Below are 25,742 nucleotides of genomic sequence, written 5' to 3' on the forward strand. Positions count from 1 at the left end.
GATGGCAGCTGGGGGGCGTTCCCCGGAATGCCGTGACATCAGTGAAAACTATCTATGGAGCACTTGCATGTGACGTCACAGCCGATCCAGATTGTGACAGACGCCATCTTGTCGGTCAAACGCCATATTTCCGCCTTCTACTTTTACTTCTGCTTCTACTTCTACCTTTTCTTTTGGAAAACCCTACTATATACAATTCTACTACAACGGCTGCAGCTACAAGCTCTCCCTACCTGTGCACGGTTTTTATGTTTTTTGTGTGTATTTTTTGCGTGTTGTTCATCTGTACCGGACTTCAATATCCACTACAACCGTATGGACTTACTGGACATTGGTTTCCAGCAGAAAATGACGGTTTGTAGCGATTTCCATCGCATGCACAACATTCCGGACGAGAAAAAAAAAATTCCGGACGAGATAGCGAGACCAGCGGGGTCTCCGTGGATTGTTATCGGAAGCAAAGCGAAGGAGGCGGCGCCGGGAGCGGAAGCAAAAGCGAGGCTGCAGAGCCGGCCTGTTGACTAAGCTCAGAAAACAGCTACTCAAACCTCCACTGCTAAGCCTCTACCTCTCCAACGCCAGATCCATGGTAAACAAAGCGGACGATTTGGAATTACAGCTGGAATTACCTTATTCTATTCTATAATCGGCTGGTCAGTGCAGTACTAGTAATACTTAAGTGACTTACCCATCCAATGAGGATTATTTTCTTCTTTACAAGATGCCACATCTTAGGGGGGCTCACAAATCCTGAATTTCTGTAAAGATAACTGTCCAGAGATTTATAAGCACGCAGTGCTTCACCACTGAACAGCGAGGGAAAGTTAATGAGGTAATTATACACGTCTGGGTATTCCACCTCTGGCAGTTCCATATCCACTGACACGGTCGTGAAAACTCCGTCCGGTAAGCCATAAGGGTCACTAATCTGTAGGTCGTTTATTTTAGACATGTATCTAGTTATCTGTTCATTAGAAAAATGAGCCGTGTAGTCCGTCGGTTGAAATTGATCCATTCTGTACACGAGTGCAGCAGTATTCAGCTGTGTTTTTTACCGACAAGATGGTGTCTGTGTACTTTCTGGTCATGTGACTGCAAGATCTCTATAGCTGTTCTTGTTCTCCAGATGGCCCAGGCTAACGTGAAGTGCAGTCGCTATGGCATCATCAGTGGAGCAATTGGGGCGGTATGCAAACTGGAGTGGATCAAGTGCAGCAGGGGGTCTAGATGTTATGTGTTCTTTAACTAGCCTTTCAAAGCACTTCATCATGATGGGGGTGAGTGCTATAGGTCTGTAGTCACTGAGTCAATAATAATAATAATAATAATAATAATAATATTATTATTATTATTATTATTATTATTATTATTATTATTATATTGCCCGATACTTTGGTGGATTATTCAGATAAACATGCATGTTTGCATCAGGTAGTTTTACATTTACTCAGGTCGTCAATTTGGTAACCCACTTATTGTCTAGACTTTCACACAATACTTCCAATGAAACAAGAAAAAGCCATAAAAAGTTAGTATTACTAGATTCATTACTGACCAAAAGCTGCCAATTATTTGCCATAAGACATTCACACACTTTATTCTTGTTCTGCAATAATGATATCCCTTGTTACTGTGGATAATCAGCTGTGTGCTGATGGTGGTTTCATACAGTGGGCTCTTGGGGATCCTACTTCTTGTCTCTTTAATCTGGAATGTAATGTATCATCCAGGGATGGAAAACCTACTGAGAAATTATACTTAGGTGAAAGTATAGATAATTTCTCAAAATCTGACTCAATTAAAAGTGGAAGTATCCAGCCAAAAATGTGCTCAAGTGAAAGTTAAAAAAGTTGCTGCTTTTCCTCAAGTATTAAAAAGTAAAAATATTTTCAACTGATTAAAATAAGTGATGTCATGAAAACAAATTTTTATTACTCATCTAAAGTGTGATAAGTAACACCACTGTTCTGCCTGAAAAAAAATCTCTGCAAGTTTGCTGGTCATATGGATGTGTCACAAACACGTGTGTTCGCGCTTGGCACGCTTCAAATTGATATTCATGTGCACACTGCTCTCAAACTCACAAGGACTAATTAACATACACCTATTCATGATCAAAGTGCAATCATGGCACATGCATATAAGGACTAGACAACACACAGAACTTTGTGACGTATAATGCATAGTACATTGTGTCTCACATTACTGAGCTGTTGATATTTGTATTGCTCCCTGATTTTGATTCACGTTTGTATTTTTGGACTTTGTTTTTCTTCTGACATCCTGTTCATGCCTTGCCTGACTTATTGTGTCTCTACTCTGATTTTGCATGATGATTTGGATCTGTTTGCCTGCATATTTATCAATAAACACTCTTCCCCGCAGTTACAGCCATACATCTGCCTCCATCTCTACATGACAGAATATTTTGCCTATACTATGGATGTAAAGGAAGAGAGCAGGCACGCTGCACAACGTCACACCAGGGTTTCCGGTCCGCACCCTTGATTGATATGTTTTCTGCAGTAGCAAGGATCGGACATACCAGCACCCTAGAATGGAGTGGATTACTCGCCAGACGGAATTTTGCTCCAGTGCAGGCTATTCTATGAGGACCTGGTGGAGCTCAAGCCTGCTGAGAACTTATGGTAGGGTGCATGGTACACTGGTTCACTGGGTGAACTCGCCATTGGATGAACTCATAGTTGAACATCTATGCCTCAGAAACTCCGTCATTTGGCTCTCTGCTAAAATTCTTGTTCCAGGCTCTTAGGAAGGAGGATCCCCTAGAAATTTTCTTTTATTTTTTTGGGGGGGGGCTGATAACCCAGAGGCCGACACAGTGGAAGAGGGGGAAGCCTATGCTCCAGCGCTCCCTGCAGAGGCCAATGCAGTGGCAGACGGGATGGCATCCGCTCCAGAGGCTGACACAGGAGCAGATGTGGAGGCCTCTGCTCCAGAGCTTCCTCCAGAGGGCAATGCAGGGGCAGATGGGGAAGCCTCCACTCCAGAGGCCGATGCAGGGACAGACTTGGAGGCCTCTGCTCCAGAACTCCCTCCAGAGGCCGATGCAGGGGTAGATGGGGAGGCCTCCACTCCAAAGCACCCTCCAGAGGCCGACACAGGGGAAGACAGGGAGGCCTCCACTCCAGAGCACCCTCCAGAGGCTGACGCATGGGAAGATGGGGAGGCCTCTGCTCCAGAGCGCCCTCCAGAGGCCGACGCATGGGAAGACGGGGAGGCATCCACTCCAGAGCTCCCTCCAGAGGCCGATGCAGGGGCAGATGGGGAGGCTCCACTCCAGAACTCCCTCCAGAGTCTGATACACAGGAAGGCAGGGAGGCCTCCGCTCCAGAGCGCCCTCCAGAGGCCGATGCAGGGGCAGATGTGGAGGCCTCTGCTCCAGAGCTTCCTCCAGAGGCCGAAACAGGGGCAGACGGGGAAGCATCCACTCCAGAGGCCGATACAGGGACAGATTTGGAGGCCTCCACTCCAAAGCGCCCTCCAGAGGCCGACACAGGGGCAGACGGGGAGGCCTCTGCTCCAGACTGCCCTCCAGAGGTTGACATAGGGGCAGATGGGGAAACCTCCACTCCAGAGCGCCCTCCAGAGGCCAATGCAGAGGCAGACGGGGAGGCCTCTGCTCCAGAGCTCCCTCCAGAGGCTAACGCAAAGGCAGACAGGGAGGTCTCCACTCCAGAACTCCTGCCAGAGGCCGATGTAGGGGCAGATGGGGAGGCCTCTGCTCCAAAGCACCCTCCAGAGGCCGATGCATGGGAAGACGGGGAGGCCTCCACTCCAGAGGTCCTCCAGAGGTCGACATGGGGCAGATGAGGAAGGCTCCGCTCCAGAGCGCCTTCCAGAGGCTGACGCAGGGGCAGACAGGGAGGCCTCTGCTCCAGATCTCCCTCCAGAGGCAGACGCAGGGGCAGATGGGGAGGCCTCTGCTCCAGAGCACCCTCCAGAGGCTAATGCATGGGCAGACAGGGAGGCCTCCGCTCCAGAGCTCCCTCCAGAGGCTGATGCAGGGGCAGATGGGGAGGCCTCTGCTCCAGAGCACCCTCCAGAGGCTGATGCATGGGAAGACGGGTAGGCCTCTGCTGCAGAGCTCCCTCCAGAGGCTGATGCAGGGGCAGATGGGGAGGCCTCTGCTCCAGAGCACCCTCCAGAGACTGACGCAGGGGTAGATGGGGAGGCCTCCACTCCAGAGCACCCTCCAGAGGCTGATGCATGGGAAGATGGGGAGGCCTCCACTCCAGAGCTCCCTCCAGAGGCCAACGCATGATAAGACGGGGAGGCCTCTGCTCAAGAGCTCCCTCCAGAGGCAGACACAGGGGCAGATGGAGAGGCCTCTGCTCCAGAGCTCCCTTCAGAGGCCAACGTAGAGGAAGATGGGGAGGCCTCTGCTCCAGAGCTCGCACCAGAGGCCAAGCAGTGGCAGAAGGGGAGGTCTCCACTCCAGAGCTCATGTTAGAGGCCGACGCAGTGGCAGAAGGGGAGGCCTCCACTCCACAGCTCATGCCAGAAGTCAATGCAATGACAGAGGGGGAGGCCTCCACTCAAAAGCTTGTGCCACGCCTCTGCTCCAAAGGCTGACAGAGCGGCTTCTGCTCCATAGCTCACTTCAGAGGCTTATCGGGTGGTCTTCATTCCAGAGCTTCCTCCAGAGGCCTATGCAGTCATAGAGGGAGAGGTCTCTATGCCAGAAGTCCCTCCAGAGGCCGGAAGGGCGGTCCCTGCTCCAGAGCCCGCACCAGAGGCCAACAGGGCAGCCCCCACTCCAGAGCCAGTGCCAGAGGCTGACAGGGACTGTCTCATCACATGGGCTTAACTTCACCATCCACAGGCTACTTGGGCATTAAAGGCACATACCAGCTTCTCAGGGCCAAATACCACATGCTCACTGACATGCACAACTATGTCTCATCCTGTGCCCGTCTCTGAGCCCATGTCTAAGCACCAAGTCCCAACTATGCTGATACCAGTACCCATGCACATGCCAAAGGCCTATGCCTGTCTGAGCCCATGCCTGAGCCCAAACCCATGCTAATGACCGAGCCTATGCCAAGGTCAGAGACTAAGCCTGAGTCAATGCCTGTGCCAACACCTGAGTCCATACCTATGCTCAAGTCCAGGCCCATGCCTGAGTCCATGCCCATGTCCAAGTCCATGCCCATGCTGATGCCAGGCAGCACGTTCATGCTCGAGCCCATGTCTAAGCCTGAACTCATGTCTGAGTCTATGCATGAGCCCCTGACCATGCTCACATCCATGTCCAAGTGCAAGCCAGAGTCTAAATCCTTTTCCAAGTCCATGCCAGAGTCCACATTCTTGACTAAACCCATGCCCTGGCAGGAATCCATGCCTCCACCTACAGTCATGGCCCAGTGCCAAGCCAAGCCTGAACCCAAATCTCCACCTGCATCCACACTCCCTTACCAAGCCCAACCAAAACCCAAACCTCTAGCTAAGCCCATGTTCTGGTGCTACGTCCTACTCGAGCCAGAGCAAAGCTCCGAGGGGACTTTGACCAGCATCAGGTCCTCATCCCAGGGCCAGCCAAAGAGGTTTTCATCTTTTTCAGAAGGAGCTCTTGGGGGGGGGGTTCCTGTCACATCTGCAAGTTTGCTGGTCATATGGATGTGTCACGTATACACACATTCATGATTGGCACACTTCAAACTGTTATTCACAATGCAAAGAACTTTGTGATGTACACGCATAGTGCATTGTGTCTCATGTTACCAAGCCTTTGATATTTGTATTGCTTTCCTGGCTTTGATTTACATTTGTATTTTTGGACATTGCCTTTGCTTTCCCTCTGACATCCTGTTCATGCCTCACTGGACTTCTGCTTATTTCTCTGCTCCGAGTTTGCATGTCAGTTTGGATCTGTTTGCCTGCATGTTTATCAATAAACACTCTTCCTGCATTTACAGCCATTCATCTGCCTCCATCTCTACATGACAGGATGACTAACACTACATAATGTTATAATGAATTAATCAGAAGTAAAACATCTAACTAACTGAATAATATTCAGCATTAGCTCGAATTTAACTTGCTGCTTAGCACATCAGTGTGAGTGTAACCTAACATTACAAAGAAAGCAGGCTAACGTACTGTAGGCTAAATATAGCCAATTAATGTTAACAAATTTGCAAAACCTACTTCAATATGCTTTTTCAAAGAGTTTATGCCTTCCAGGGAAGCAAAGGAGACACTTCATTTTATGAGTCAAGGCTTACTCCAGCATTTTACTGAGGTTGGTATGATGATCCTTTTCTGAAATGCTGTGTTACTTTTACGCCAGATGTAATGGGACATACACCTTCCAAAAAGTTAAACTTTTGTCTCGTCAGTCCACAGAGTATTTTCCCAAAAGTCTTGGGGATCATCAAGATGTTTTCTGGCAAAACTGAGACGAGCCTTTATCTTCTTTTTGCTCAGCCGTGGTTTTCGTCTTGGAACTCTGCCATGCAGGCCATTTTTGCCCAGTCTCTTTCTTATGGTGGAGTCATGAACACTGACCTTAACTGAGGCAAGTGAGGCCTGCAGTTCTTTGGATGTTGTTGTGGGGTCTTTTTTGACCTCTTGGATGAGTCGTCGCTGCGCTCTTGGGGTAATTTTGGTCGGCCGGCCACTCCTGAGAAGGTTCACCACTGTTCCATGCTGTCGCCATTTGTGGATAATGGCTCTTACTGTGGTTTGCTGGAGTCCCAAAGTTTTAGAAATGGCTTTATAACCTTTTCCAGACTGCTAGATCTCAATTACTTTGTTTCTCACTTGTTCCTGAAGTTCTTTGGATCGCAGCATGATGTCTAGCTTTTGAGGATCTTTTGGTCTACTTCACTTTGTCAGGCAGGTCCTATTTAAGTGATTTCTTGATTGAGAATAGGTTTGGCAGTAATCAGGCCTGGGTATGGCTAGAGAAATTGAACTCAGCTTTCCAAAGATGTGATAAACCACAGTTAATTTATGTTTTGGGGGGGCAATCACTTTTTCACACAGGGTCATGTAGGTTTGGATTTTTTTTCCCTTAATAATGAAAACCTTCATTTAATAACTGCATTTTGTGTTTACTTGTGTTATCTTTGTCTAATATTTAAATTTGTTTGATGATCTGAAACATTTAAGTGTGACAAACATGCAAAAAAAAAAAGAAATCAGGAAGGGGGCAAACACTTTTTCACACCACTGTATGTGAGATTTCAGTGTCTGATTAATGTTTTTTTTCTTAGAAAAGGAAAAAATAGTTCACTTTGAGAAATTGGTTCTTTGTATGGTTAACGGTTGTACTTGGAGGTTTGTACTTGAACCCTCTTAATAAAACCCTTCTGTTGCATGGATTAAACTGAAAAGAGGGCCTGAAAAACAAACTGAAAGGTCAAGGTACATGATGTGACCTTTTTTCAACCTTGCTGACCCTGCTTATTCTGACCAGCTACTGGCTGCCAAAATGCAGGATGAGCTGGTTAAACTGGTAGATAGAAAGTTTCTGAATTACTACCACTAGTGCAACATCATATCTTTTTTTTTTAAAGGAACACAGCAATAAATCTGGGTAGCATGATAGTAAAGCGGGTAGTGTTCTATCCTCAAAGCTCCAGGATCTACAGTTCAATCCTGGGCTCAGGTTACTGTCTGTGTGGAGTACTGCATGCTCGTCCTATGTTCATGTGGGTTTCCTTTGGTTTCCTCCCACTGTTCAAAAACATACCAGTATTTGAACTGGCTTCACTTAATCCCATCCAGGGTATATTCCTACATCACGCCCAGTATTACCAGCTTTGAATCCTCCACAACCCTGATAAAGCCATGACTGAAGATGAATGAATGAACAGTAAAGGCAATGAGGATATCTCAAAAACATTCATTGTTCAGTTTAGTTAAAGCATATACTGTATGCAGAGCCATGGCCTCGCTTTCGTTTATAAATGCCTTGAGACCTCAAGAATGGCACAGGAATAGTTTTAAGCGTTAACAATAAATCTAATATAGTAATTTTTACGATTATAGTGATTCATATAGGTAGTGGTCTGAGTGAATGACCTTGACGTCCGTAACGTCACAGCAGGAAGTCTATCGGTCTCATCGCCATTTCCGCTATACTAAAACACAGAGCTGACTGCAACTCAGATCCTCCATTTTGAGCTAATTTATCGCCATGCCATGTAGATGTGTTTTTGGCCGGTGCGGCAACACGACAGAAGGTGGATTTACTTTGCATTCATGGTCCAAGAATGTTCAAACTGCAAAGATTTGGACACCTTTTACGAGAAGTTCACGGGCACATTGGGAGCCTATGAAGTGGTCTCTCCTCTGCTCTGCACATTTTACTGAAGACTCGTACCAGACCTCTGATCTGTTGAGGAGTGTTGGCTATAAGCCCGTATTGAAAGAGAGTGCAGTACCGACAATTAAAGAAAAATAAAACAAGAAAAGGAAAGTATTTATTTTATTTTTTAAAAGTGAGTTCAGTTGCACCAGTCCTCCTGGAGAGTGAGCCGAGGGTTGTTAGTAAAACCCGGGACGGGACATATCGCTCGGGCAGTGACCTCCCCGCGGTTGTTGCTAAAACCGGTGACGTCCTGTTCCATCCTGGGTTTTAGTAATTGCCTGAGCCAAGCAGTAATGGCGGAATACACAGTATGGAGAGAATGAGTGGAGCAGCCATCTTGTTTCTAACCTGGATATTGCTGCCATCTCGCCCTTACGTGGAAGAAGTGAATGAACGGAGAACTGAACGAACAACTGAAAGTCAGATTGTTTCAAAAACAATTGGCCACAAGATCGGCCTTCAAGAAGCAAGAACACAGATGGGTAAGCTCCGACTCTCATTTCGATACAAAATAATAAAAACAACACGTTGTTTACCTGCATTTAAATTAATACATGTAACTTGTATTGTGTTTAAGTTACCGGTATAAGATTATTTAATTTGCTTCAGAATGTGATTGTCTCAGTTCATCTGATTATTTAATTAGCCTTTTACGTTTTATCAGTGAAAATGCATGCATGTACATGTATGTTGCATAAGTTATAACACCTATCCTGTTTTAATGAGAGTCAACCCACAATCAATGAAGTCAAATCAGTCTTAGTTGAGCAAGTCAGTAACGGTATTTCTTACTTTCACCATACATTTTTATTTATATGACTTTGGTCTATAGCTGTCAAAGGCCTCGGCCTTAAAACCGGTTCCCGCTGTGACGTCACGCACTCAGGGCTGGCTGGCTCAGCGGGGCAGTTTGAATGCCAACTTTGCAGTCGATTTTAACTCTCAAAAATATATATTTTTTATTCCCATTTATGCAGCATACAAGAGTCAAGGATGGAGACACTATCCACTCAGAAATTTATTTAAAAATAAAGGCTCTGTGTATCTCCTTTAAGTAATAAGGAAGCTGGCAAATAACTTGCCAATTGGCAAAGATGATCTAAGGATTGAACTGAACAGCTCAGCCTGTGTTTTGGCAGCTGGTGGCTCATCAGACCAGGCTGGATTTTTCAACAGGGAAAGTGTCATATACTCAGGGTTCCTCAATCGGCCTTTTAAGTTTAAAGGTACTGATTGTAAAGTCACCTGAATTTTTTTTATTTTTATTTTTTGTTTATTGTGCATGGCATTTTCCTATGTCTAGCAAGAACAATATCATGCGGATGAGATGTGATCATTTTGATGTGCTGAGGGTCCCTTTTCTCCATTTTGAGACCGTTTTCTCTTGAGGTAAACTGTATGGCCCCACGGAAACAGCTAAACATGAGCTTTTACTAATTAGCATAACTATGGAACTGCGTCACACCAAGATGGCGATACACAGAAAACATTGTGGCAATTACAAATTTACATTATACCAGCAGATCGTGTTACATCCAAAAGCTGAAACATGCAGGCATCACAGATCCATATAATTTACCCATAAATGTTTTTTACACTCACTAGGAAGGTTTTCCTTTTCTTTTCTGCTGGCTTTTAGCTGGCAGAAGAACGGAGTCCACCATGTTTGCCCATGCCAACTTGTTTTGGCTAAAAGTAGGTCAAACATGCCCCATGGTGGTCACATGATATTGTTGCTCACTTGCTTCGGCAATTTTCAGAATTGGAAAATGTGGGACATATTTTATCTCGGACATTTACACATATGGTACGCGCTGTGTGCAGCATCGTAACATCTCAAAACTCCAACAGCTATATAACCATAGAACATCTCATCTCATTATCTCTAGCCGCTTTATCCTGTTCTACAGGGTCACAGGCAAGCTGGAGCCTATCCCAGCTGACTACGGGCGAAAGGCGGGGTACACCCTGGACAAGTTGCCAGGTCATCACAGGGCTGACACATAGACACAGACAACCATTCACACTCACATTCACACCTACGCTCAATTTAGAGCCACCAGTTAACCTAACCTGCATGTCTTTGGACTGTGGAGGAAACCGGAGCACCCGGAGGAAACCCACGCGGACACGGGGAGAACATGCAAACTCCACACAGAAAGGCCCTCACCGGCCACGGGGCTCGAACCTGGACCTTCTTGCTGTGGGGCGACAGCGCGAACCACTACACCACCGTGCCACCCACCATAGAACATTTTGCCCAGAATTCAACTTTGCAGTCAGAACCTTTAAGTTTTATCTGTTACCATGTTAGGACAAAACAAAATCTAATTTATATGCAATACTGGTGTCTAATACTGGTATGAAGGCCGTAATATGTATATAGAGCCAAAAGTTATAGATGAGGATGGGGTCCCTTCTGAGTCTGGTTCCTCTTAAGGTTCTTTGTCTCAATAAATTTTGCTTTGCCATGGTTTGTTCATTAGGGGAAAAAAATTGATAACTTTTTTAAAATTATACCAACACAAAGGCTGTACAATATAAAACAAAACAAAAGACAATAGAAAAAGACAATAGTGCACAGGGGAAGCCATGGCCTAATGGTTAGAGAAGCAGCTTTGGGACCAAAAGGTTGCCCGTTTGATTCCCTGGACAAGCAGGAATGGCTGAAGTGCCCTTGAGCAAGGCACCTAACCCCTAACTGCTCCCCAGGCTGCTGGGTATGTTGTATGTCACTCTGGATAGGAGCATCTGCTAAATGCCTGTAATGTAATGTAATCATTCACTGTCTATGCATTACATTGTAATGCATAGACAGTGAATACAAGACGTGTAATGAACCAAGGGTGTCATGGTGGTGTATTGATTAGCACTGTCACCTCAAAGCAAGAAGGTTCTGGATTTGAACCCAGGGGCTGATGGGGACCTTTCTGTGCGGAGTTTGCATGTTCTCCCTGTGCCCATGTGGGTTTCCTCCGGGTGCTCCGGTTTCCCCCACAGTCCAAAGACATGCAGATTAGGTTAACTGGTGACTCTAAATTGACCGTAGGTGTGAATGTGAGTGTGAATGGTTGTCTGTGTCTATGTTTCAGCCCTGTGATGACCTGGCGATTTGTCCAGGGTGTACCCCGCCTTTCGCCCGTAGTCAGCTGGGATAGGCTCCAGCTTGCCTGCGACCTTGCACAGGATGGTGATGGATGGATGGATGGATGGATGGATGGATGGAAATGAACTAAGTGAAGAGGTAGATTTTTGAAGTGCAAATTAAATCCTTAAGTGATTTATACGGTATCAGTATTTTTTTGTACATACACTGTATCAATGAAAAGTTTGTACGTCCCTACTCATTCATAGGTTTTTCTGTATTTTGACCATTTTCTACACTGCAGAATAATACTGAAGACATTGAAACTCTGAAATGACATGGAACACATGAAATTATGTGATATATAAAAAGTGATTTTGTGGTGATTTTTTTTTATTGATAACATTTTAATGTTAATCTTATGTCCATATTACTGTAAAGCTGCTTTGTGACAATGTCCATCGTTAAAAGCGCTATATAAATAATGAAACTTGAACGGAATTGAATATAAGCTTGTTAAAGAACAGAGGTGGACAAAGTACCCAACTTCATTACTTAAGTCAAAGTACAGATTCCACTGGTCAAATGTTACTCCGATACAAGTGAAAGTTGTCCAGTCAAATTTTTACTTAAGTTAAAGTACTGAAGTACTTCCTTTTAAAAATACTTAAGTATTAAAAGTACATTTTCTGTCAACACACTGTTGTATTATTGACACAACGCTTACAAAACCTAATGCCTCTGAAGCAACCGACTGGAGTTTCTGACTAGTTTGTAGAACCTGTAGAGCTGAAGCTCCACCTGACATGCTAGCAAACTCTTTTCAAACTCGAAATCATATTGGGTAGCTAATGTTACTAGAAAATAAAGACTTCTACATTTTGTTTATTTGGCAAAATTATTCTAAAGTTAACATTATTCATGTTAGCATAACTCTGTTTTTACATGCTAACTAACATTGTCCAAGTCAACTAGCTATGTGTAAACGTTAGCCGTGGACAAGGCAATGGCAACTTAGCGAGCAAATCCATAGAAAGTCATTTGACTAACCAGACTGCATAGCTATTGCAACGTTATCACTAGCTCTAAAAGCACAGACAACTTCATTGCAAGCTTTCTCTTGGAATAAAACATTTATATACCTCAATATGCTTCCGCAGGTTGGACGGCAAGTTTTTAAATGCTGTGATGTGGTTCATTTTAGGCAAACAAAACAAACATTTAAAACGAAATGAATCTTTAATCCTTCCTGAAAACTGAAACATGGGTTCTACTGTAGGTATGGCCGTGGGTGTGTTCGTATTCCCCAGAAGAACCGCCTCCTTCCATTCTGCCATCAACTGATCGTGTTCAAATAACGCTGCTGAGAAATTTAACTTGATTTTATACAGTCTATGGACATGACGTGACCCTAGTGATTACTGATAGTCTGTCTCAGTGTCACCTGTGAAAAAATCAATCATATTTTATAAAAGAAAACAAAAACATTCACTTTCAAAGCTGCTTCACGAGTAACGAGGCCCTTGAGAGAAATGTAGTGGAGTGAAAAGTACGATATTTGTCTTTCAAATGTAGTGAAGTTAAAGTCATAAGTTTCCAAAAAAAACAATACTCAAGTAAAGTACAGATACAAAAAAAGTGTACTTAAAGCAGATACGCAGAACCTTTATTTGTAAATACATTTCTGAGTGGATAGTATCTCCATCCTTGACTCTTGTATGCTGCATAAATGGGAATAAAAAAGATATTTTTGAGAGTTAAAATCGACTGCAAACTTGGCATTCGAGCTGCCCCGCTGAGCCAGCCAGCCGAGTGCGTGACATCACAGCGGTAACCGGTTTTAAGGCCGAGGCCTTTGACAGCTATAGACCAGTCATATAAATAAAAATGTATGGTGAAAGTAAGAAACACTGTTACCAACTTGCTCAACTAAGACTGATTTGACTTCATTGATTGTGGGTTGACTCTCATTAAAACAGGATAGGTGTTATAACTTATGCAACATACATGTACATGCATGCATTTTCACTGATAAAACGTAAAAGGCTAATTAAATAATCAGATGAACTGAGACAATCACATTCTGAAGCAAATTAAATAATCTTATACCAGTAACTTAAACACAATACAAGTTACATGTATTAATCTAAATGCAGGTAAACAAGATGTTGTTTTTGTTGTTTTGTATCGAAATGAGAGTCGGAGCTTACCCGTCTGTGTTCTCGCTTCTTGAAGGCTAATCTTGTGGCCGATTGTTTTGAAACAATCTGACTTTCAGTTGTTCATTTAGTTCTCCGTTCATTCACTTCTTCCACGTAAGGGCGAGATGGCAGCAATATCCAGGTTAGAAACAAGATGGCTGCTCCACTCATTCACTGTTTTCTTCATAATGTGTATTCCACCATTACTGCTTGGCTCAGGCAATTACTAAAACCCGGGATGGAACAGGACGTCACCGATTTTAGCAACAACCGCGGGGAGCTCACTGCCCGAGCGATATGTTCCGTCCCGGGTTTTACTAACAACCCTCGGCTCATGCTCCAGGAGGACTGGTGCAACTGAACTCACTTTTAAAAAATAAAATAAATACTTTCCTTTTCTTGTTTTATTTTTCTTTAATTGTTGATACTGCCCCCTCTTGGTCATTGACTTTGGGAGGTCCAGACCAAGGTCATGACCAGTTCTGATCGAGGGAGTCGAGGTGGAGGCTGTGGATTCCTGCAAGTACCTCGGGCTGTGGCTGGACAGCAAGCTGGACTGGACTTGCAACACCAATCACTTATACAGGAAGGGACAGAGCAGGCTGTACTTCCTGAGGAGGCTGCGGTCCTTTAACATCTGCAGGAAACTCCTGTGGATGTTCTATCAGTCTGTGGTCGCCAGTGTCCTGTTTTACACCTTGGTGTGCTGGGGGGGCAGCACATCCAAGAAAGACACATCCAGGCTGGACAAACTGATCAGGTGGGCCGGCTCTGTGGTCAGCATGAAGCTGGACTCTCTGTTGACGGTGGCAGAGAAGAGGTTTATGGACAAACTATTGAACATCATGGACGATGCCAGTCACCCTCTGCACACCGTCATCAGCAACCAGAGGAGCCTGTTCAGTGACAGAATGCTCCTTCCCAAGTGCAGGACGAACAGACTCAAACTCCTTTGTCCCTCACGCCATCAGACTGTACAACTCCTCTCTGGGGGGGAGGATGGGTAACAGGAGGACAGAGGATGGGAAGGAGCAGTAGCCTAGCCTTACAATAAGCAATACCGGACAATGTTCAGTCTCATCTCATCTCATTATCTCTAGCCGCAATATCTCTCCTGCTGCCCCCCTTTTCCCCCCTCCTTTCTCTCCTCCCCCTTCCTCTCTTCCCCATATCTTCTCATCCCATTCTCATTATCTCTAGCCGCTTTATCCTGTTCTACAGGGTCGCAGGCAAGCTGGAGCCTATCCCAGCTGACTACGGGCGAAAGGCGGGGTACACCCTGGACAAGTCGCCAGGTCATCACAGGGCTGACACATAGACACAGACAACCATTCACACTCACATTCACACCTACGGTCAATTTAGAGTCACCAGTTAACCTAACCTGCATGTCTTTGGACTGTGGGGGAAACCGGAGCACCCGGAGGAAACCCACGCGGACACGGGGAGAACATGCAAACTCCACACAGAAAGGCCCTCGCCGGCCATGGGGCTCGAACCCGGACCTTCTTGCTGTGAGGCGACAGCGCTAACCACTACACCACCGCCCCCCATATCTTATTCTTTTTATATTTGTGTATGTAAATACTTAATTTATTTTATCTAGAAGTTTTCTCTATTTCTTTTTTCTGTTTATCTGTAATGTTGCTGCTGGAATCTTAATTTCCCTGAGGGAACCCTCCCAAGGGGATCAATAAAGTTTTATCTATCTATCTATCTATCTATCTATCTATCTATCTATCTATCTATCTATCTATCTATCTATCTATCTATCTATACGGGCTTATAGCAGGGGCGTCACTAGACCCAAGACCATACTGGGGCACAAAAGGGGCACAGGAAATGTATGCGAGCGTGCGAAGCGCGCGAGCTAAAAATTTTGCACTATATTTATATTTATATTTATATTTTTTATATAATATATATTACATTTTATGTAATATATATTATATTTTATGTAATATATATTTATATATTGATATTTATATTTAGAAACGGCCTGCTTAAAACTAGTCACTAGAGCTGTAAAACTCAAAATGATTACGAGGACACTGAATCCAGGTCAATCATTTAATAATAACAGTATGAATATTTGCAACATTTGTGATAATAGCAATGTAATACTTATACTGTTGGTAATATTGTAAAAGAACATATTAACATACAATACAACACCGCCGAGTTTTTAAACTCAACCAAGAGTACTTAATGGCCAACAGTATTCACACTTGATACCTTTTATGAATGCAAATGAATGCAAACTTTTCAATATCCCTTCGTTTCAAACAAAAAATCAAGACAACACGAAAACAATGTCCCAACACATATTAATTCTACAGCGTTACAAAAATGACAGTGGAATTACTGTCTACTAACCTGTAAACAGTTGAAAAACACGGAGAGATGGTTTCCCCTGCTCTGAATTTCATTGCATCTGAGGGCTGCTGGAGTCTGCGGTCCCCATAGCAACCAAGATGTTACTCATGTCACGCGCACACTTTTTTCACATTGCTTAGTGTGCGCGAGGCCAGCCAAAACTACCAATGTAAAAGCATTGTAGATGGTCTTCTTCGCGCATCGGTTAGCCTACCCCACGTTATGAATTAATTAAATTGCAGCTATTCCCAAGTTTAAAATTCAGAGCGTTTCGTCACTGGATTTTTTTTACTGGGGCACTACAGATCTATACTGGGGCACGTGCCCCAGTAAAATACCCCTGGCGACGCCGATGGCTTATAGCCAACGCTCCTCAACAGATCAGAGGTCTCGTACGAGTCTTCAGTAAAATGTGCAGAGCAGAGGAGAGACCACTTCATAGGCGCCCAATGTGCCCGTGAACTTCTCGCAAAACGCATCCAAATCTTTGCAGTTTGAACATTCTTGGGCCATGAATGCAGCATAAATCCACCTTCTGTCGTGTTGCTGCACTGACCAACAACACATCTACATGGCATGGCGATAAATTAGCTCAAAACAGAGGATCGGAGTTGCAGTCAGCTCTGTGTTTTAGTATAGAGGAAATGGCGATGAGACCAATAGACTTCCTGCTGTGACGTTACGGACGTCAAGGTCATTCACTCAGACCGCTATCTATATGGATCATTATAATCGTAAAAATGACTATCTTAGATTTATTGTTAATGCTTAAAACTATTCCTGGCGGCACGGTGGTGTAGTGGTTAGCGCTGTCGCCTCACAGCAAGAAGGTCCGGGTTCGAGCCCCGTGGCCGGCGAGGGCCTTTCTGTGTGGAGTTTGCATGTTCTCCCCGTGTCCACGTGGGTTTCCTCCGGGTGCTCCGGTTTCCCCCACAGTCCAAAGACATGCAGGTTAGGTTAACTGGTGACTCTAAATTGACCGTAGGTGTGAATGTGAGTGTGAATGGTTGTCTGTGTCTATGTGTCAGCCCTGTGATGACCTGGCGACTTGTCCAGGGTGTACCCCGCCTTTCACCCGTAGTCAGCTGGGATAGGCTCCAGCTTGCCTGCGACCCTGTAGAACAGGATAAAATGGCTAGAGATAATGAGATGAGATGAGACTATTCCTGCGCCATTCTTGAGGTCTCAAGGCATTTATAAACGAAAGTGAGGCCATGGTTCTGCGTATACGCTTTAAGTAAGTGTACAGTACTCAAGTAAGTGTACTGTACGTCGTTCCTGTCCACCTCTGTTAAAGAATCATTATAGTGGTTGTTGATGGTGCCATTATGGTTTTAAAAAGCGCACCATTGTGCCCCAACCGCAACATCCGCTGTCTGGGTTGCGTGTTAGATTAAGAAGTCGGATAAAGACGCACTTAATGGTGCTCTTTATGTATCCCAACTAGACCCACGTGTCCCGTTCCGTTATGTGGTATAAATAATGGATGTAGGAGGTGATGGAAATGCTGTCGGAGTGGATGAAGGAGAGGATCCGCCCTGTGAGCGGCAGTAAAGTGAATCTCACCCCCTCCAGCGCTCTCTCTCTCGCTCTCTCTCTCTCTCTCTCTGCAGCGGTTTGGCGCAGCAGCGGTTTTGACTCTCGGCTGTCGCTCAGTCTTCTGTCTCTAACTCGGGTCTGAAAAAGGAAACCTTCCCGACGCAGACACTGAGAGAAAACACTGCCGGGCTCTGAACCATGCGGAGGTTTTCGGTGTGGCCTCTTTTGGCCCTTTTTTCCCTGTTAGCGCTGGGAGGTGAGTGAAGCCCGTCGGCCCTCTTTTGTTGAAACCGCCGGCGTTTCAACATGCCGACTTCATCTCTCTCTCTCTCTCTCTCTCTCTCTCTCTCTCTCTCTCTCCTAGTTTACATTTTCTAACGGTTTTGGAGCACAATACCCAAGCTTGGCTTTTGCGCACTGTTTGGTTTGCATTGTGTAGACTAGACTGTCTGACTGTCTGCCTTCATGGTCTGGGTATTACGAGCCAAAGCTGTCGGCTAGTCCACAGATTTTCCTCATGCAATGACAAATTTGACTCTCTTATAGGTAAAATATTTCATTTACCGAATGATATGTAACGCTGCATAGCCTATTAATCAACCCAGTGCGACAGTCAGGAGGATATTTGTGCCACATTGCATTAAGTCGCATATATATATATATATATATATATATATATATATATATATATATATATATATATATATAAAATTAGTGTGTATGTTTTTAAAGAGTCACTGTATCAAATTTGAAGAAGAAAACATCTGTATAGGTTCATACAGAAAACACGCCCATATTAACAATAGCGCTCGCGCCGGTCTCGTGCCTGTCAGTCGCGTGCAGGTGGCGCTGAGTGCGCATGCGCATACTAGGCCACTGCGAGCCCAGGTGCAGCTACAGCATGGGTTTTGGGGACTGCGGAATACAGGGCGATACCATCGCGTTTTGACAAGGGGGGGGGGGGGGGGGGGGTAATTCTACATGAGCGTGTTTTTGGAAGGGCAAAAACTTTTTTCCAAGGTTATCTTCTACCACTAAGACTGTGGTGTACAGGTCATTTTCGTGTTAGAGTAGGCAACTGGTATTTATCTTGTTAGTAGGGAGCGCATTACGACATTATACAGCTTTAATACCCCCCTCATACTTTGCAGGAGTCTGCTCAGCCAAAAAGCCTGAGTGAGGAGGTGCAGGCAGTGTAAAGGCTCATGTCTCGGCTCCTCTGCGACACCAGCCACACCCTCTGCTCTGCTCTGCTTGTAATCAGATCCATGCTTGATCCATGTGCTTAACAACATCTCATCGAATTCATTATTTATGCAAGGATATGTGTATGGATGTGTGTCCAGGGTTTATGCACTTTGCAGGCATTATTACCTGACTCCATTACTGCTCTGTTACAATCAAATGAATTAAAAAAAAGAAAAGAAAAAAAGGAAAAGGTCTGACATCAGTCCGTCATTAACAGTTAAAAGAAGGGATTAATGCAATTATAATAATATATGTTTGGAAAAACCGCGTGGGTTTCCTCCGGGTGCTCCGGTTTCCCCCACAGTCCAAAGACATGCAGGTTAGGTTAACTGGTGACTCTAAATTGACCGTAGGTGTGAATGTGAGTGTGAATGGTTGTCTGTGTCTAAGCCCATGTTTACATTAGACCGTATCAGCGGATCATCAGATTAACGTTTTAAAAACGATTAGTGTGCACACAGCAACACCAATACACGATTTGCGTGCACACAGCAACACCAATACACGGATACGCTCGGCTCCGTACGCATCCTGCGCTCCAAATCACTCCGCCCTGAACAGCGAGTGCCCTCTGGAGGGTGCGCACTCCAGCCCTGCGCAGCTCACAGAGCACGCGAGTGAAGTGCACAAGCTGTGATTCGGGACTGAGCCGCTGTGTGTGTGATCCCAGCGCATATCACTTACCACTTGCAAGTGGAAGGATGGCAAGCCTAAAGACAATCATAACTACACAATGGGCAGTATTTGCATCAGTATTTGCATCAGTATTTTCATACTTTTATACTCTTTAATGAAAGGTGATACAAGGCGGAAATCCGCGCCGTTTTTCAGCAGTCGCGTCACATGACCAACGCCAGCGAATCAGGAAGGTGGATGTCACAGTGACGTTGTCCAATGACGATGCCAGTTAGAGCTCAGCACAGCGTATCCGCGTATCTCAATGTTTACACAGCATCGGAGCTGACACGATCTGGATTGTATACGTGGACCCTGGCGGATTCCAGTTTCCCGGCGTTTCCAGGCGGTTTAATGTAAACGGACAGTGCATCCGCGAAGAAAACGAGACAGATATGGTCTAATGTAAACTTGGCCTATGTGTCAGCCCTGTGATGACCTGGCGACTTGTCCAGGGTGTACCCCGCCTTTTGCCCGTAGTCAGCTGGGATAGGCTCCAGCTCACTCTGCTCCTCCTACTCAAGCGAGTAGGACGCTTCTTTGCTTTGCTCCTGCTTTCTTGATCTTTATTTCTATACTTTACTTTCTCATTGAATTTCCACTATTTTTCATCTTTATTTTTCATCTTGATAAGCTTTTAATTTAATTTTAATTTAATTTCCCCTTTTTTCCCATCTTTATAAGATAAGTTAGTTTTTAATACAAAATGCCAGGGAGCAAAAAATCCTGCAGAAAATGCGTGGAACTAGAACAGAGGATTTCTATTCTGGAATCAAAGATTGATGCTCTGCCAAAGACGGATGAATTAAAAGTGATATCTCAGGAAAGGAGTACAGAAACAGTGGCTGAGAATGCAGAGATTGCACTCCAACAGACCGATGGCATTGCAGATCAAGTGGAAGAATTCATCAATCAAGCTGGGCAAAATGTGAGTACAGAAAACTGGCAAATGATGGGTGGTAAGCCCAAAAATAAAAACAGAAGAGTAATTACTTCAACACCAGCTCGTTCTACAAATTACAATAGGATCTACAATCCTATGGAAAATCCACAGCCCATAAGGCTTCAGAACAAATTTGAATGCCTCAGGGATGTGGAAGAGGATTTTTCAAGCGGACAAACACATAGTAAAAAGAGATCGCACCAAGATCGAAGAGCTGTGAGAAGAGGCAAAAAGCAGCTCGTAACACCACCTGATCCCACAACCCTTGTTCTTGGTGATTCCACTGTAAGACAATTAAAAGGTTATGGGATGATTATTTGTTGTCTTCCAAATGCATCCATCTCTGACACCAAAGACAGCATTTTGAAACTCATGTCCGAGCATAAAACTATTAAATGTATTGTTGTGCATGTGGGAGCAAATGATGTTTTCAGAGAACAGCTGTTTGTCCAAGATGATTTCAGAAAACTTTTTTCTGAGCTCTATAAGACTGGAATTCAATCTTTTATCAGTGGCCCACTCCCAGCGAGAGGAAGTTTTTGCTTTTTCTCGACTCTTCAGTCTTAACACCTGGCTTGGAAAAACTTGTTTTTCATTTGGTATGAACTTCATAGACAATTTTAACCTTTTCTGGAATCGCAGAGAATTTTACAAGCCAAATAGCACTGAACTCAGCTGGATTGGAGCCAAAGTCTTAGTAGACCATTACAGACTTGCAATCTTTTCTCAGCCAGCATTGAGGAAAACAGTTGATAAGATGTCGCAGACTGACATAGTTACAAAGCCTAAACAATCATCTTTGCAAGTCGTCATCAAGGACACACAGACATCTGACCTGCAAGACTCCCAACATTCAAAGACAGATGACTCCACTTCCCCTCGGATGGATTTCCCAAATAGCATGAAAAAATTGCTCCCAATGGCTACACTCTCTTTTTCCAGCCCAAATCTGTTGCGACAAGCAGTGTACCCAGTTCATCAAAATTGTGTTCGTCCAGGACTTTCAGCTGGCTACAAATCTTTTTCACCATCCAAAAGATACATGTCTCCAATCCTTTCACCCTCAAACCAAATGGAACATTTAGAAAGTCTTGTTTGATGTACTCTGGGTCGCTGCAAATGGGTGTAGTGTTGAAAACCAGCTGGGACCCAATGTGCCTATGCCACTCTCTATTCCTGTGTTGATAAGAAACAGAAAACATAGAGCACATTTAACCCTGGGGGTGAACCAATCTAATCTCCTTCCTGTTTTAAAACAGCATCAGAGTGCACAAGCAGATATTACTTCTAGACTTTCTGTAAAGCTAGCTCTTCTGAACATTAGATCACTTTTAAACAAGTCATTTTTAATTAATGATCTTATTTGCAAACACAATCTTGATTTTTTGCTTCTAACTGAAACCTGGCTGGATCAAGCAAATAGTGCTACCACCCTTATTGAAGCAGCTCCCCCAAATTTTAATTTTTTGAATGTTACCTGACAAGGGAAAGGTGGAGGGATCGCAAATATATTCAAAGTCTCTTTTCAATGTAAACAATCCTCACTTGGTGATTTTATGTCCTTTGAACACTTATATGCACTTGTTACATGCTCTCCTAACATATTATTATTATTATTATTATTATTATTATTATTATTATTATTATTATTATTAACTATTTATAGGCCTCCGAGACATTCAGCCAAAGTCTTTCTTGAAGAGTTTGGTGAACTGTTATCAGTCATTTGCTTAGAGTTTGATTGTCTTATTATATCTGGGGATTTTAACTTGCATGTAGATAATACTGATAACATTTATGCCAAAGAACTACTTGCAATTATTGACAACTTCAACCTAGTACAACATGTACAGGGGCCGACCCACTCTCGTGGTCATACTCTTGACCTCGTCATCACAAAGGGTCTTACTGTTTCTAATACTGTTGTTGACCTGGCCTTATCTGATCATTTTTGTGTTTTCTCTGATGTTTCTATGTCTCCTCACATTCAGAACAGCTCAACGACTATAGGTAGGAGAGTCATAAAAGACAACACGTGCTCTCTTTGAGCAAGCTCTCTCTCAGAACTCAACCAAAATGTCAGACTCTGTAGATGATTTACTGGAATTTTTTAATTTAAATATGACCCAAATTATGGATGATATTGCTCCATTCAAAATCAAAAGAGTCAATGATAAGCAGAAAGCACCATGGAAGCAGTACCCGGCTGTTAAACTGCTAAAGAGAGAATGTAGAAAGACTGAAAGAAAATGGCGCAAATCTAAACTTCACATCCATTATCAAATCCATAAAGAGATGCTTTGTAATTATAATGATGAAATTCGTAAAGCAAGACAGTCTTTCTTCTCCAACATCATCAGCAGGAATATGAACAATGCCCGTGTGCTATTTTCAACAGTAGAGAAGCTAACTAATCCCCCACCACAATTAGCACCTGAACTTCTCTCAGTTAATAAATGCAATGAGTTTGTATCCTTCTTCAAAGGTAAAATTGATAAAATACGGCAGAATATTCCTCATAATATTCCTCAGTTCATAATAATAATCCTCAGTTGCAAAAAATTGAAAAATTGCAATCACCAATGACACAGATAGATAACTTCAACACAATGTCAGAATTTTGTTTAATTGATTATGAGACTCTTGAAAAAAACTGTACAAAATCTCAGTTCCTCAACATCTGAACTGGACATTCTGCCCACCAACTTTTTTAAGTCTGTTCTTCATCTTATAATTACAGATGTGCTTCAAATTATAAATACATCCCTGGAGACTGGCATTGTTCCTGTGTCCCTAAAAAAAGCCGTTGTAAAGCCCCTTCTTAAAAAAAATAATCTGGATCCTTCAGTATTAAATAACTACAGGCCAATATCAAATTTACCATTCATCGGGAAAATCCTGGAAAAAATTGTCTTCAATCAATTAACTGCCTTCTTGATATAAAACAGCCGTTTTGATAATTTTCAGTCAGGATTTCGTGCCAATCATAGCACTGAAACAGCACTGATTAAAGTTATAAATGACAAAAGTTTTAATACTGATGCAGGCAAAACATCGGTCCTGGTATTACTGGACCTCAGTGCAGCTTTTGATACTGTTGATCACAACATACTGCTATATCGACTTGAACACTGGGTTGGATTGACTGGTAAAGTTATCAATTGGTTAAATTCATACTTAAAAGATAGAAGCTTCTTTGTTACCCTGGGAAATTGTTCCTCAACGTCAATGTCCTTGACCTGTGGTGTCCCCCAGGGGTCGATTCTTGGACCATTACTTTTCAACCTTTATATGCTCCCACTTGGGCAAATTATCAATAAAAATTCAATTTTGTATCACTGCTATGCAGATGACACCCAAATTTATTTTGCTCCATCACCTAATGATTATGCCCCCCTTGAATGTCTCTACCAGTGTATCGATCAAATCAATAGCTGGATGTCACAAAATTTTCTTCAGCTGAACACAGATAAAACAGAAGTAATTCTATTTGGAAAAAAAGATGAAAGACTCAGGATTACCACTATTCTTGACACAAAAGGGATTAAAACTAAAGAAATGGTTAAAAATCTTGGTGTTTTCATTGACAGCGAGCTAAACTTTGACAGTCACATGAAAGCAATCACTAAAACGGCATTTTATCACCTAAAAAACATTTCCAAACTAAGAGGACTTATGTCAAAAAATGATCTGGAAAAACTAATACATGCCTTCATCTCTAGTAGGGTTGATTACTGCAATGGCCTTTTCACAGGCCTGCCAAAAAAGACCATCAAACGACTTCAGTTGGTTCAAAATGCAGCGGCTAGGGTTCTCACACGAACAAAAAGAACAGAGCACATTACTCCAATTCTAAGGTCCCTTCACTGGCTTCCAGTAAGCTACAGAATTGACTTTAAAGCATTGCTGCTGGTGTACAAATCTCTAAATGGTACAGGGCCCAATTACCTCTCTGATATGTTGCAGCGGCCTAACCCAATCAGATCTACCAGATCAAAACAGAAAAATTTACTATTAAAACCTGTTGTTAAAACAAAGTATGGTGAAGCAGCTTTTAGCTACTATGCAGTACAGCTATGGAACCAACTGCCAGAGGACATTAAAAATGCTCCTGCTGTTGGCAGCTTCAAATCTAGGTTAAAGACCAAGCTGTTTTCAGATGCTTTCTGTTAAATAATTAATATTGTCTTCTTTACATTTTTTATAATCTTTACTTTCTCTGCATGTTTTAAATTTACTTTAACTTTATTCTATTTTATTCTTTATTCTATTCTGCTGGTTTCTTTTTTTCTCCTCCTATTTGAACTACTACTTCATTTTATTATTTTATTTTTACTATTGTTTAATTCTCATTATTTTCTTTTAATTAATTGTTTTAGAATAAAAATAAGGGCGGCATGGTGGTGTAGTGGTTAGCGCTGTCGCCTCACAGCAAGAAGGTCCTGGGTTCGAGCCCCGGGGTCGGCGAGGGCCTTTCTGTGTGGAGTTTGCATGTTCTCCCCGTGTCCGCGTGGGTTTCCTCCGGGTGCTCCGGTTTCCCCCACAGTCCAAAGACATGCAGGTTAGGTTAACTGGTGACTCTAAATTGAGCGTAGGTGTGAATGTGAGTGTGAATGGTTGTCTGTGTCTATGTGTCAGCCCTGTGATGACCTGGCGACTTGTCCAGGGTGTACCCCGCCTTTCGCCCGTAGTCAGCTGGGATAGGCTCCAGCTTGCCTGCGACCCTGTAGAAGGATAAAGCGGCTAGAGATAATGAGATGAGATGAGAATAAAAATAAAATTATTTTATGTAATTTTATTTCTCTATTGTTTACTGTTTTTGTTTTTACTTCTGTAAAGCACATTGAACTGCCATTGTGTATGAAATGTGCTATATAAATAAACTTGCCTTGCCTTGCCTTGCCTTGCCTGTAGAACAGGATAAAGCGGCTACAGATAATGAGATGAGATGAGATGTTTGGAAACATGACAATATTAGATCAGCATATATATCATCTCATCTCATTATCTGTAGCCGCTTTATCCTGTTCTACAGGGTCGCAGGCAAGCTGGAGCCTATCCCAGCTGACTAAGGGCGAAAGGCGGGGTACACCCTGGACAAGTCGCCAGGTCATCACAGGGCTGACACATAGACACAGACAACCATTCACACCTACGGTCAATTTAGAGTCACCAGTTAACCTAACCTGCATGTCTTTGGACTGTGGGGGAAACCGGAGCACCCGGAGGAAACCCACGCGGACACGGGGAGAACATGCAAACTCCGCACAGAAAGGCACTCGCCGGCCACGGGGCTCGAACCCGGACCTTCTTGCTGTGCGACAATGCTAACCA

At 43.6% G+C, this 25,742-nt stretch overlaps 1 protein-coding gene across 1 annotated transcript in view; it reads left to right on the top strand.

Annotated features, from left to right (window-relative positions):
- Positions 1–17,605: 17,605 nt before the first annotated feature.
- cd99l2 (CD99 molecule-like 2) overlaps positions 17,606–25,742 on the top strand; it is a 40,852-nt gene continuing 32,715 nt past the window's right edge. The window contains exon 1 of the mRNA XM_060935931.1: positions 17,606–17,798. Within this exon, the coding sequence (XP_060791914.1) occupies positions 17,741–17,798 (58 nt within the window). The 5' untranslated portion in view covers positions 17,606–17,740. The remainder of the gene's footprint in view (positions 17,799–25,742) is intronic.

The sequence above is a fragment of the Neoarius graeffei genome, chromosome 1, assembly GCF_027579695.1.
Source record: "Neoarius graeffei isolate fNeoGra1 chromosome 1, fNeoGra1.pri, whole genome shotgun sequence".
Lineage (NCBI taxonomy): Eukaryota > Metazoa > Chordata > Actinopteri > Siluriformes > Ariidae > Neoarius > Neoarius graeffei.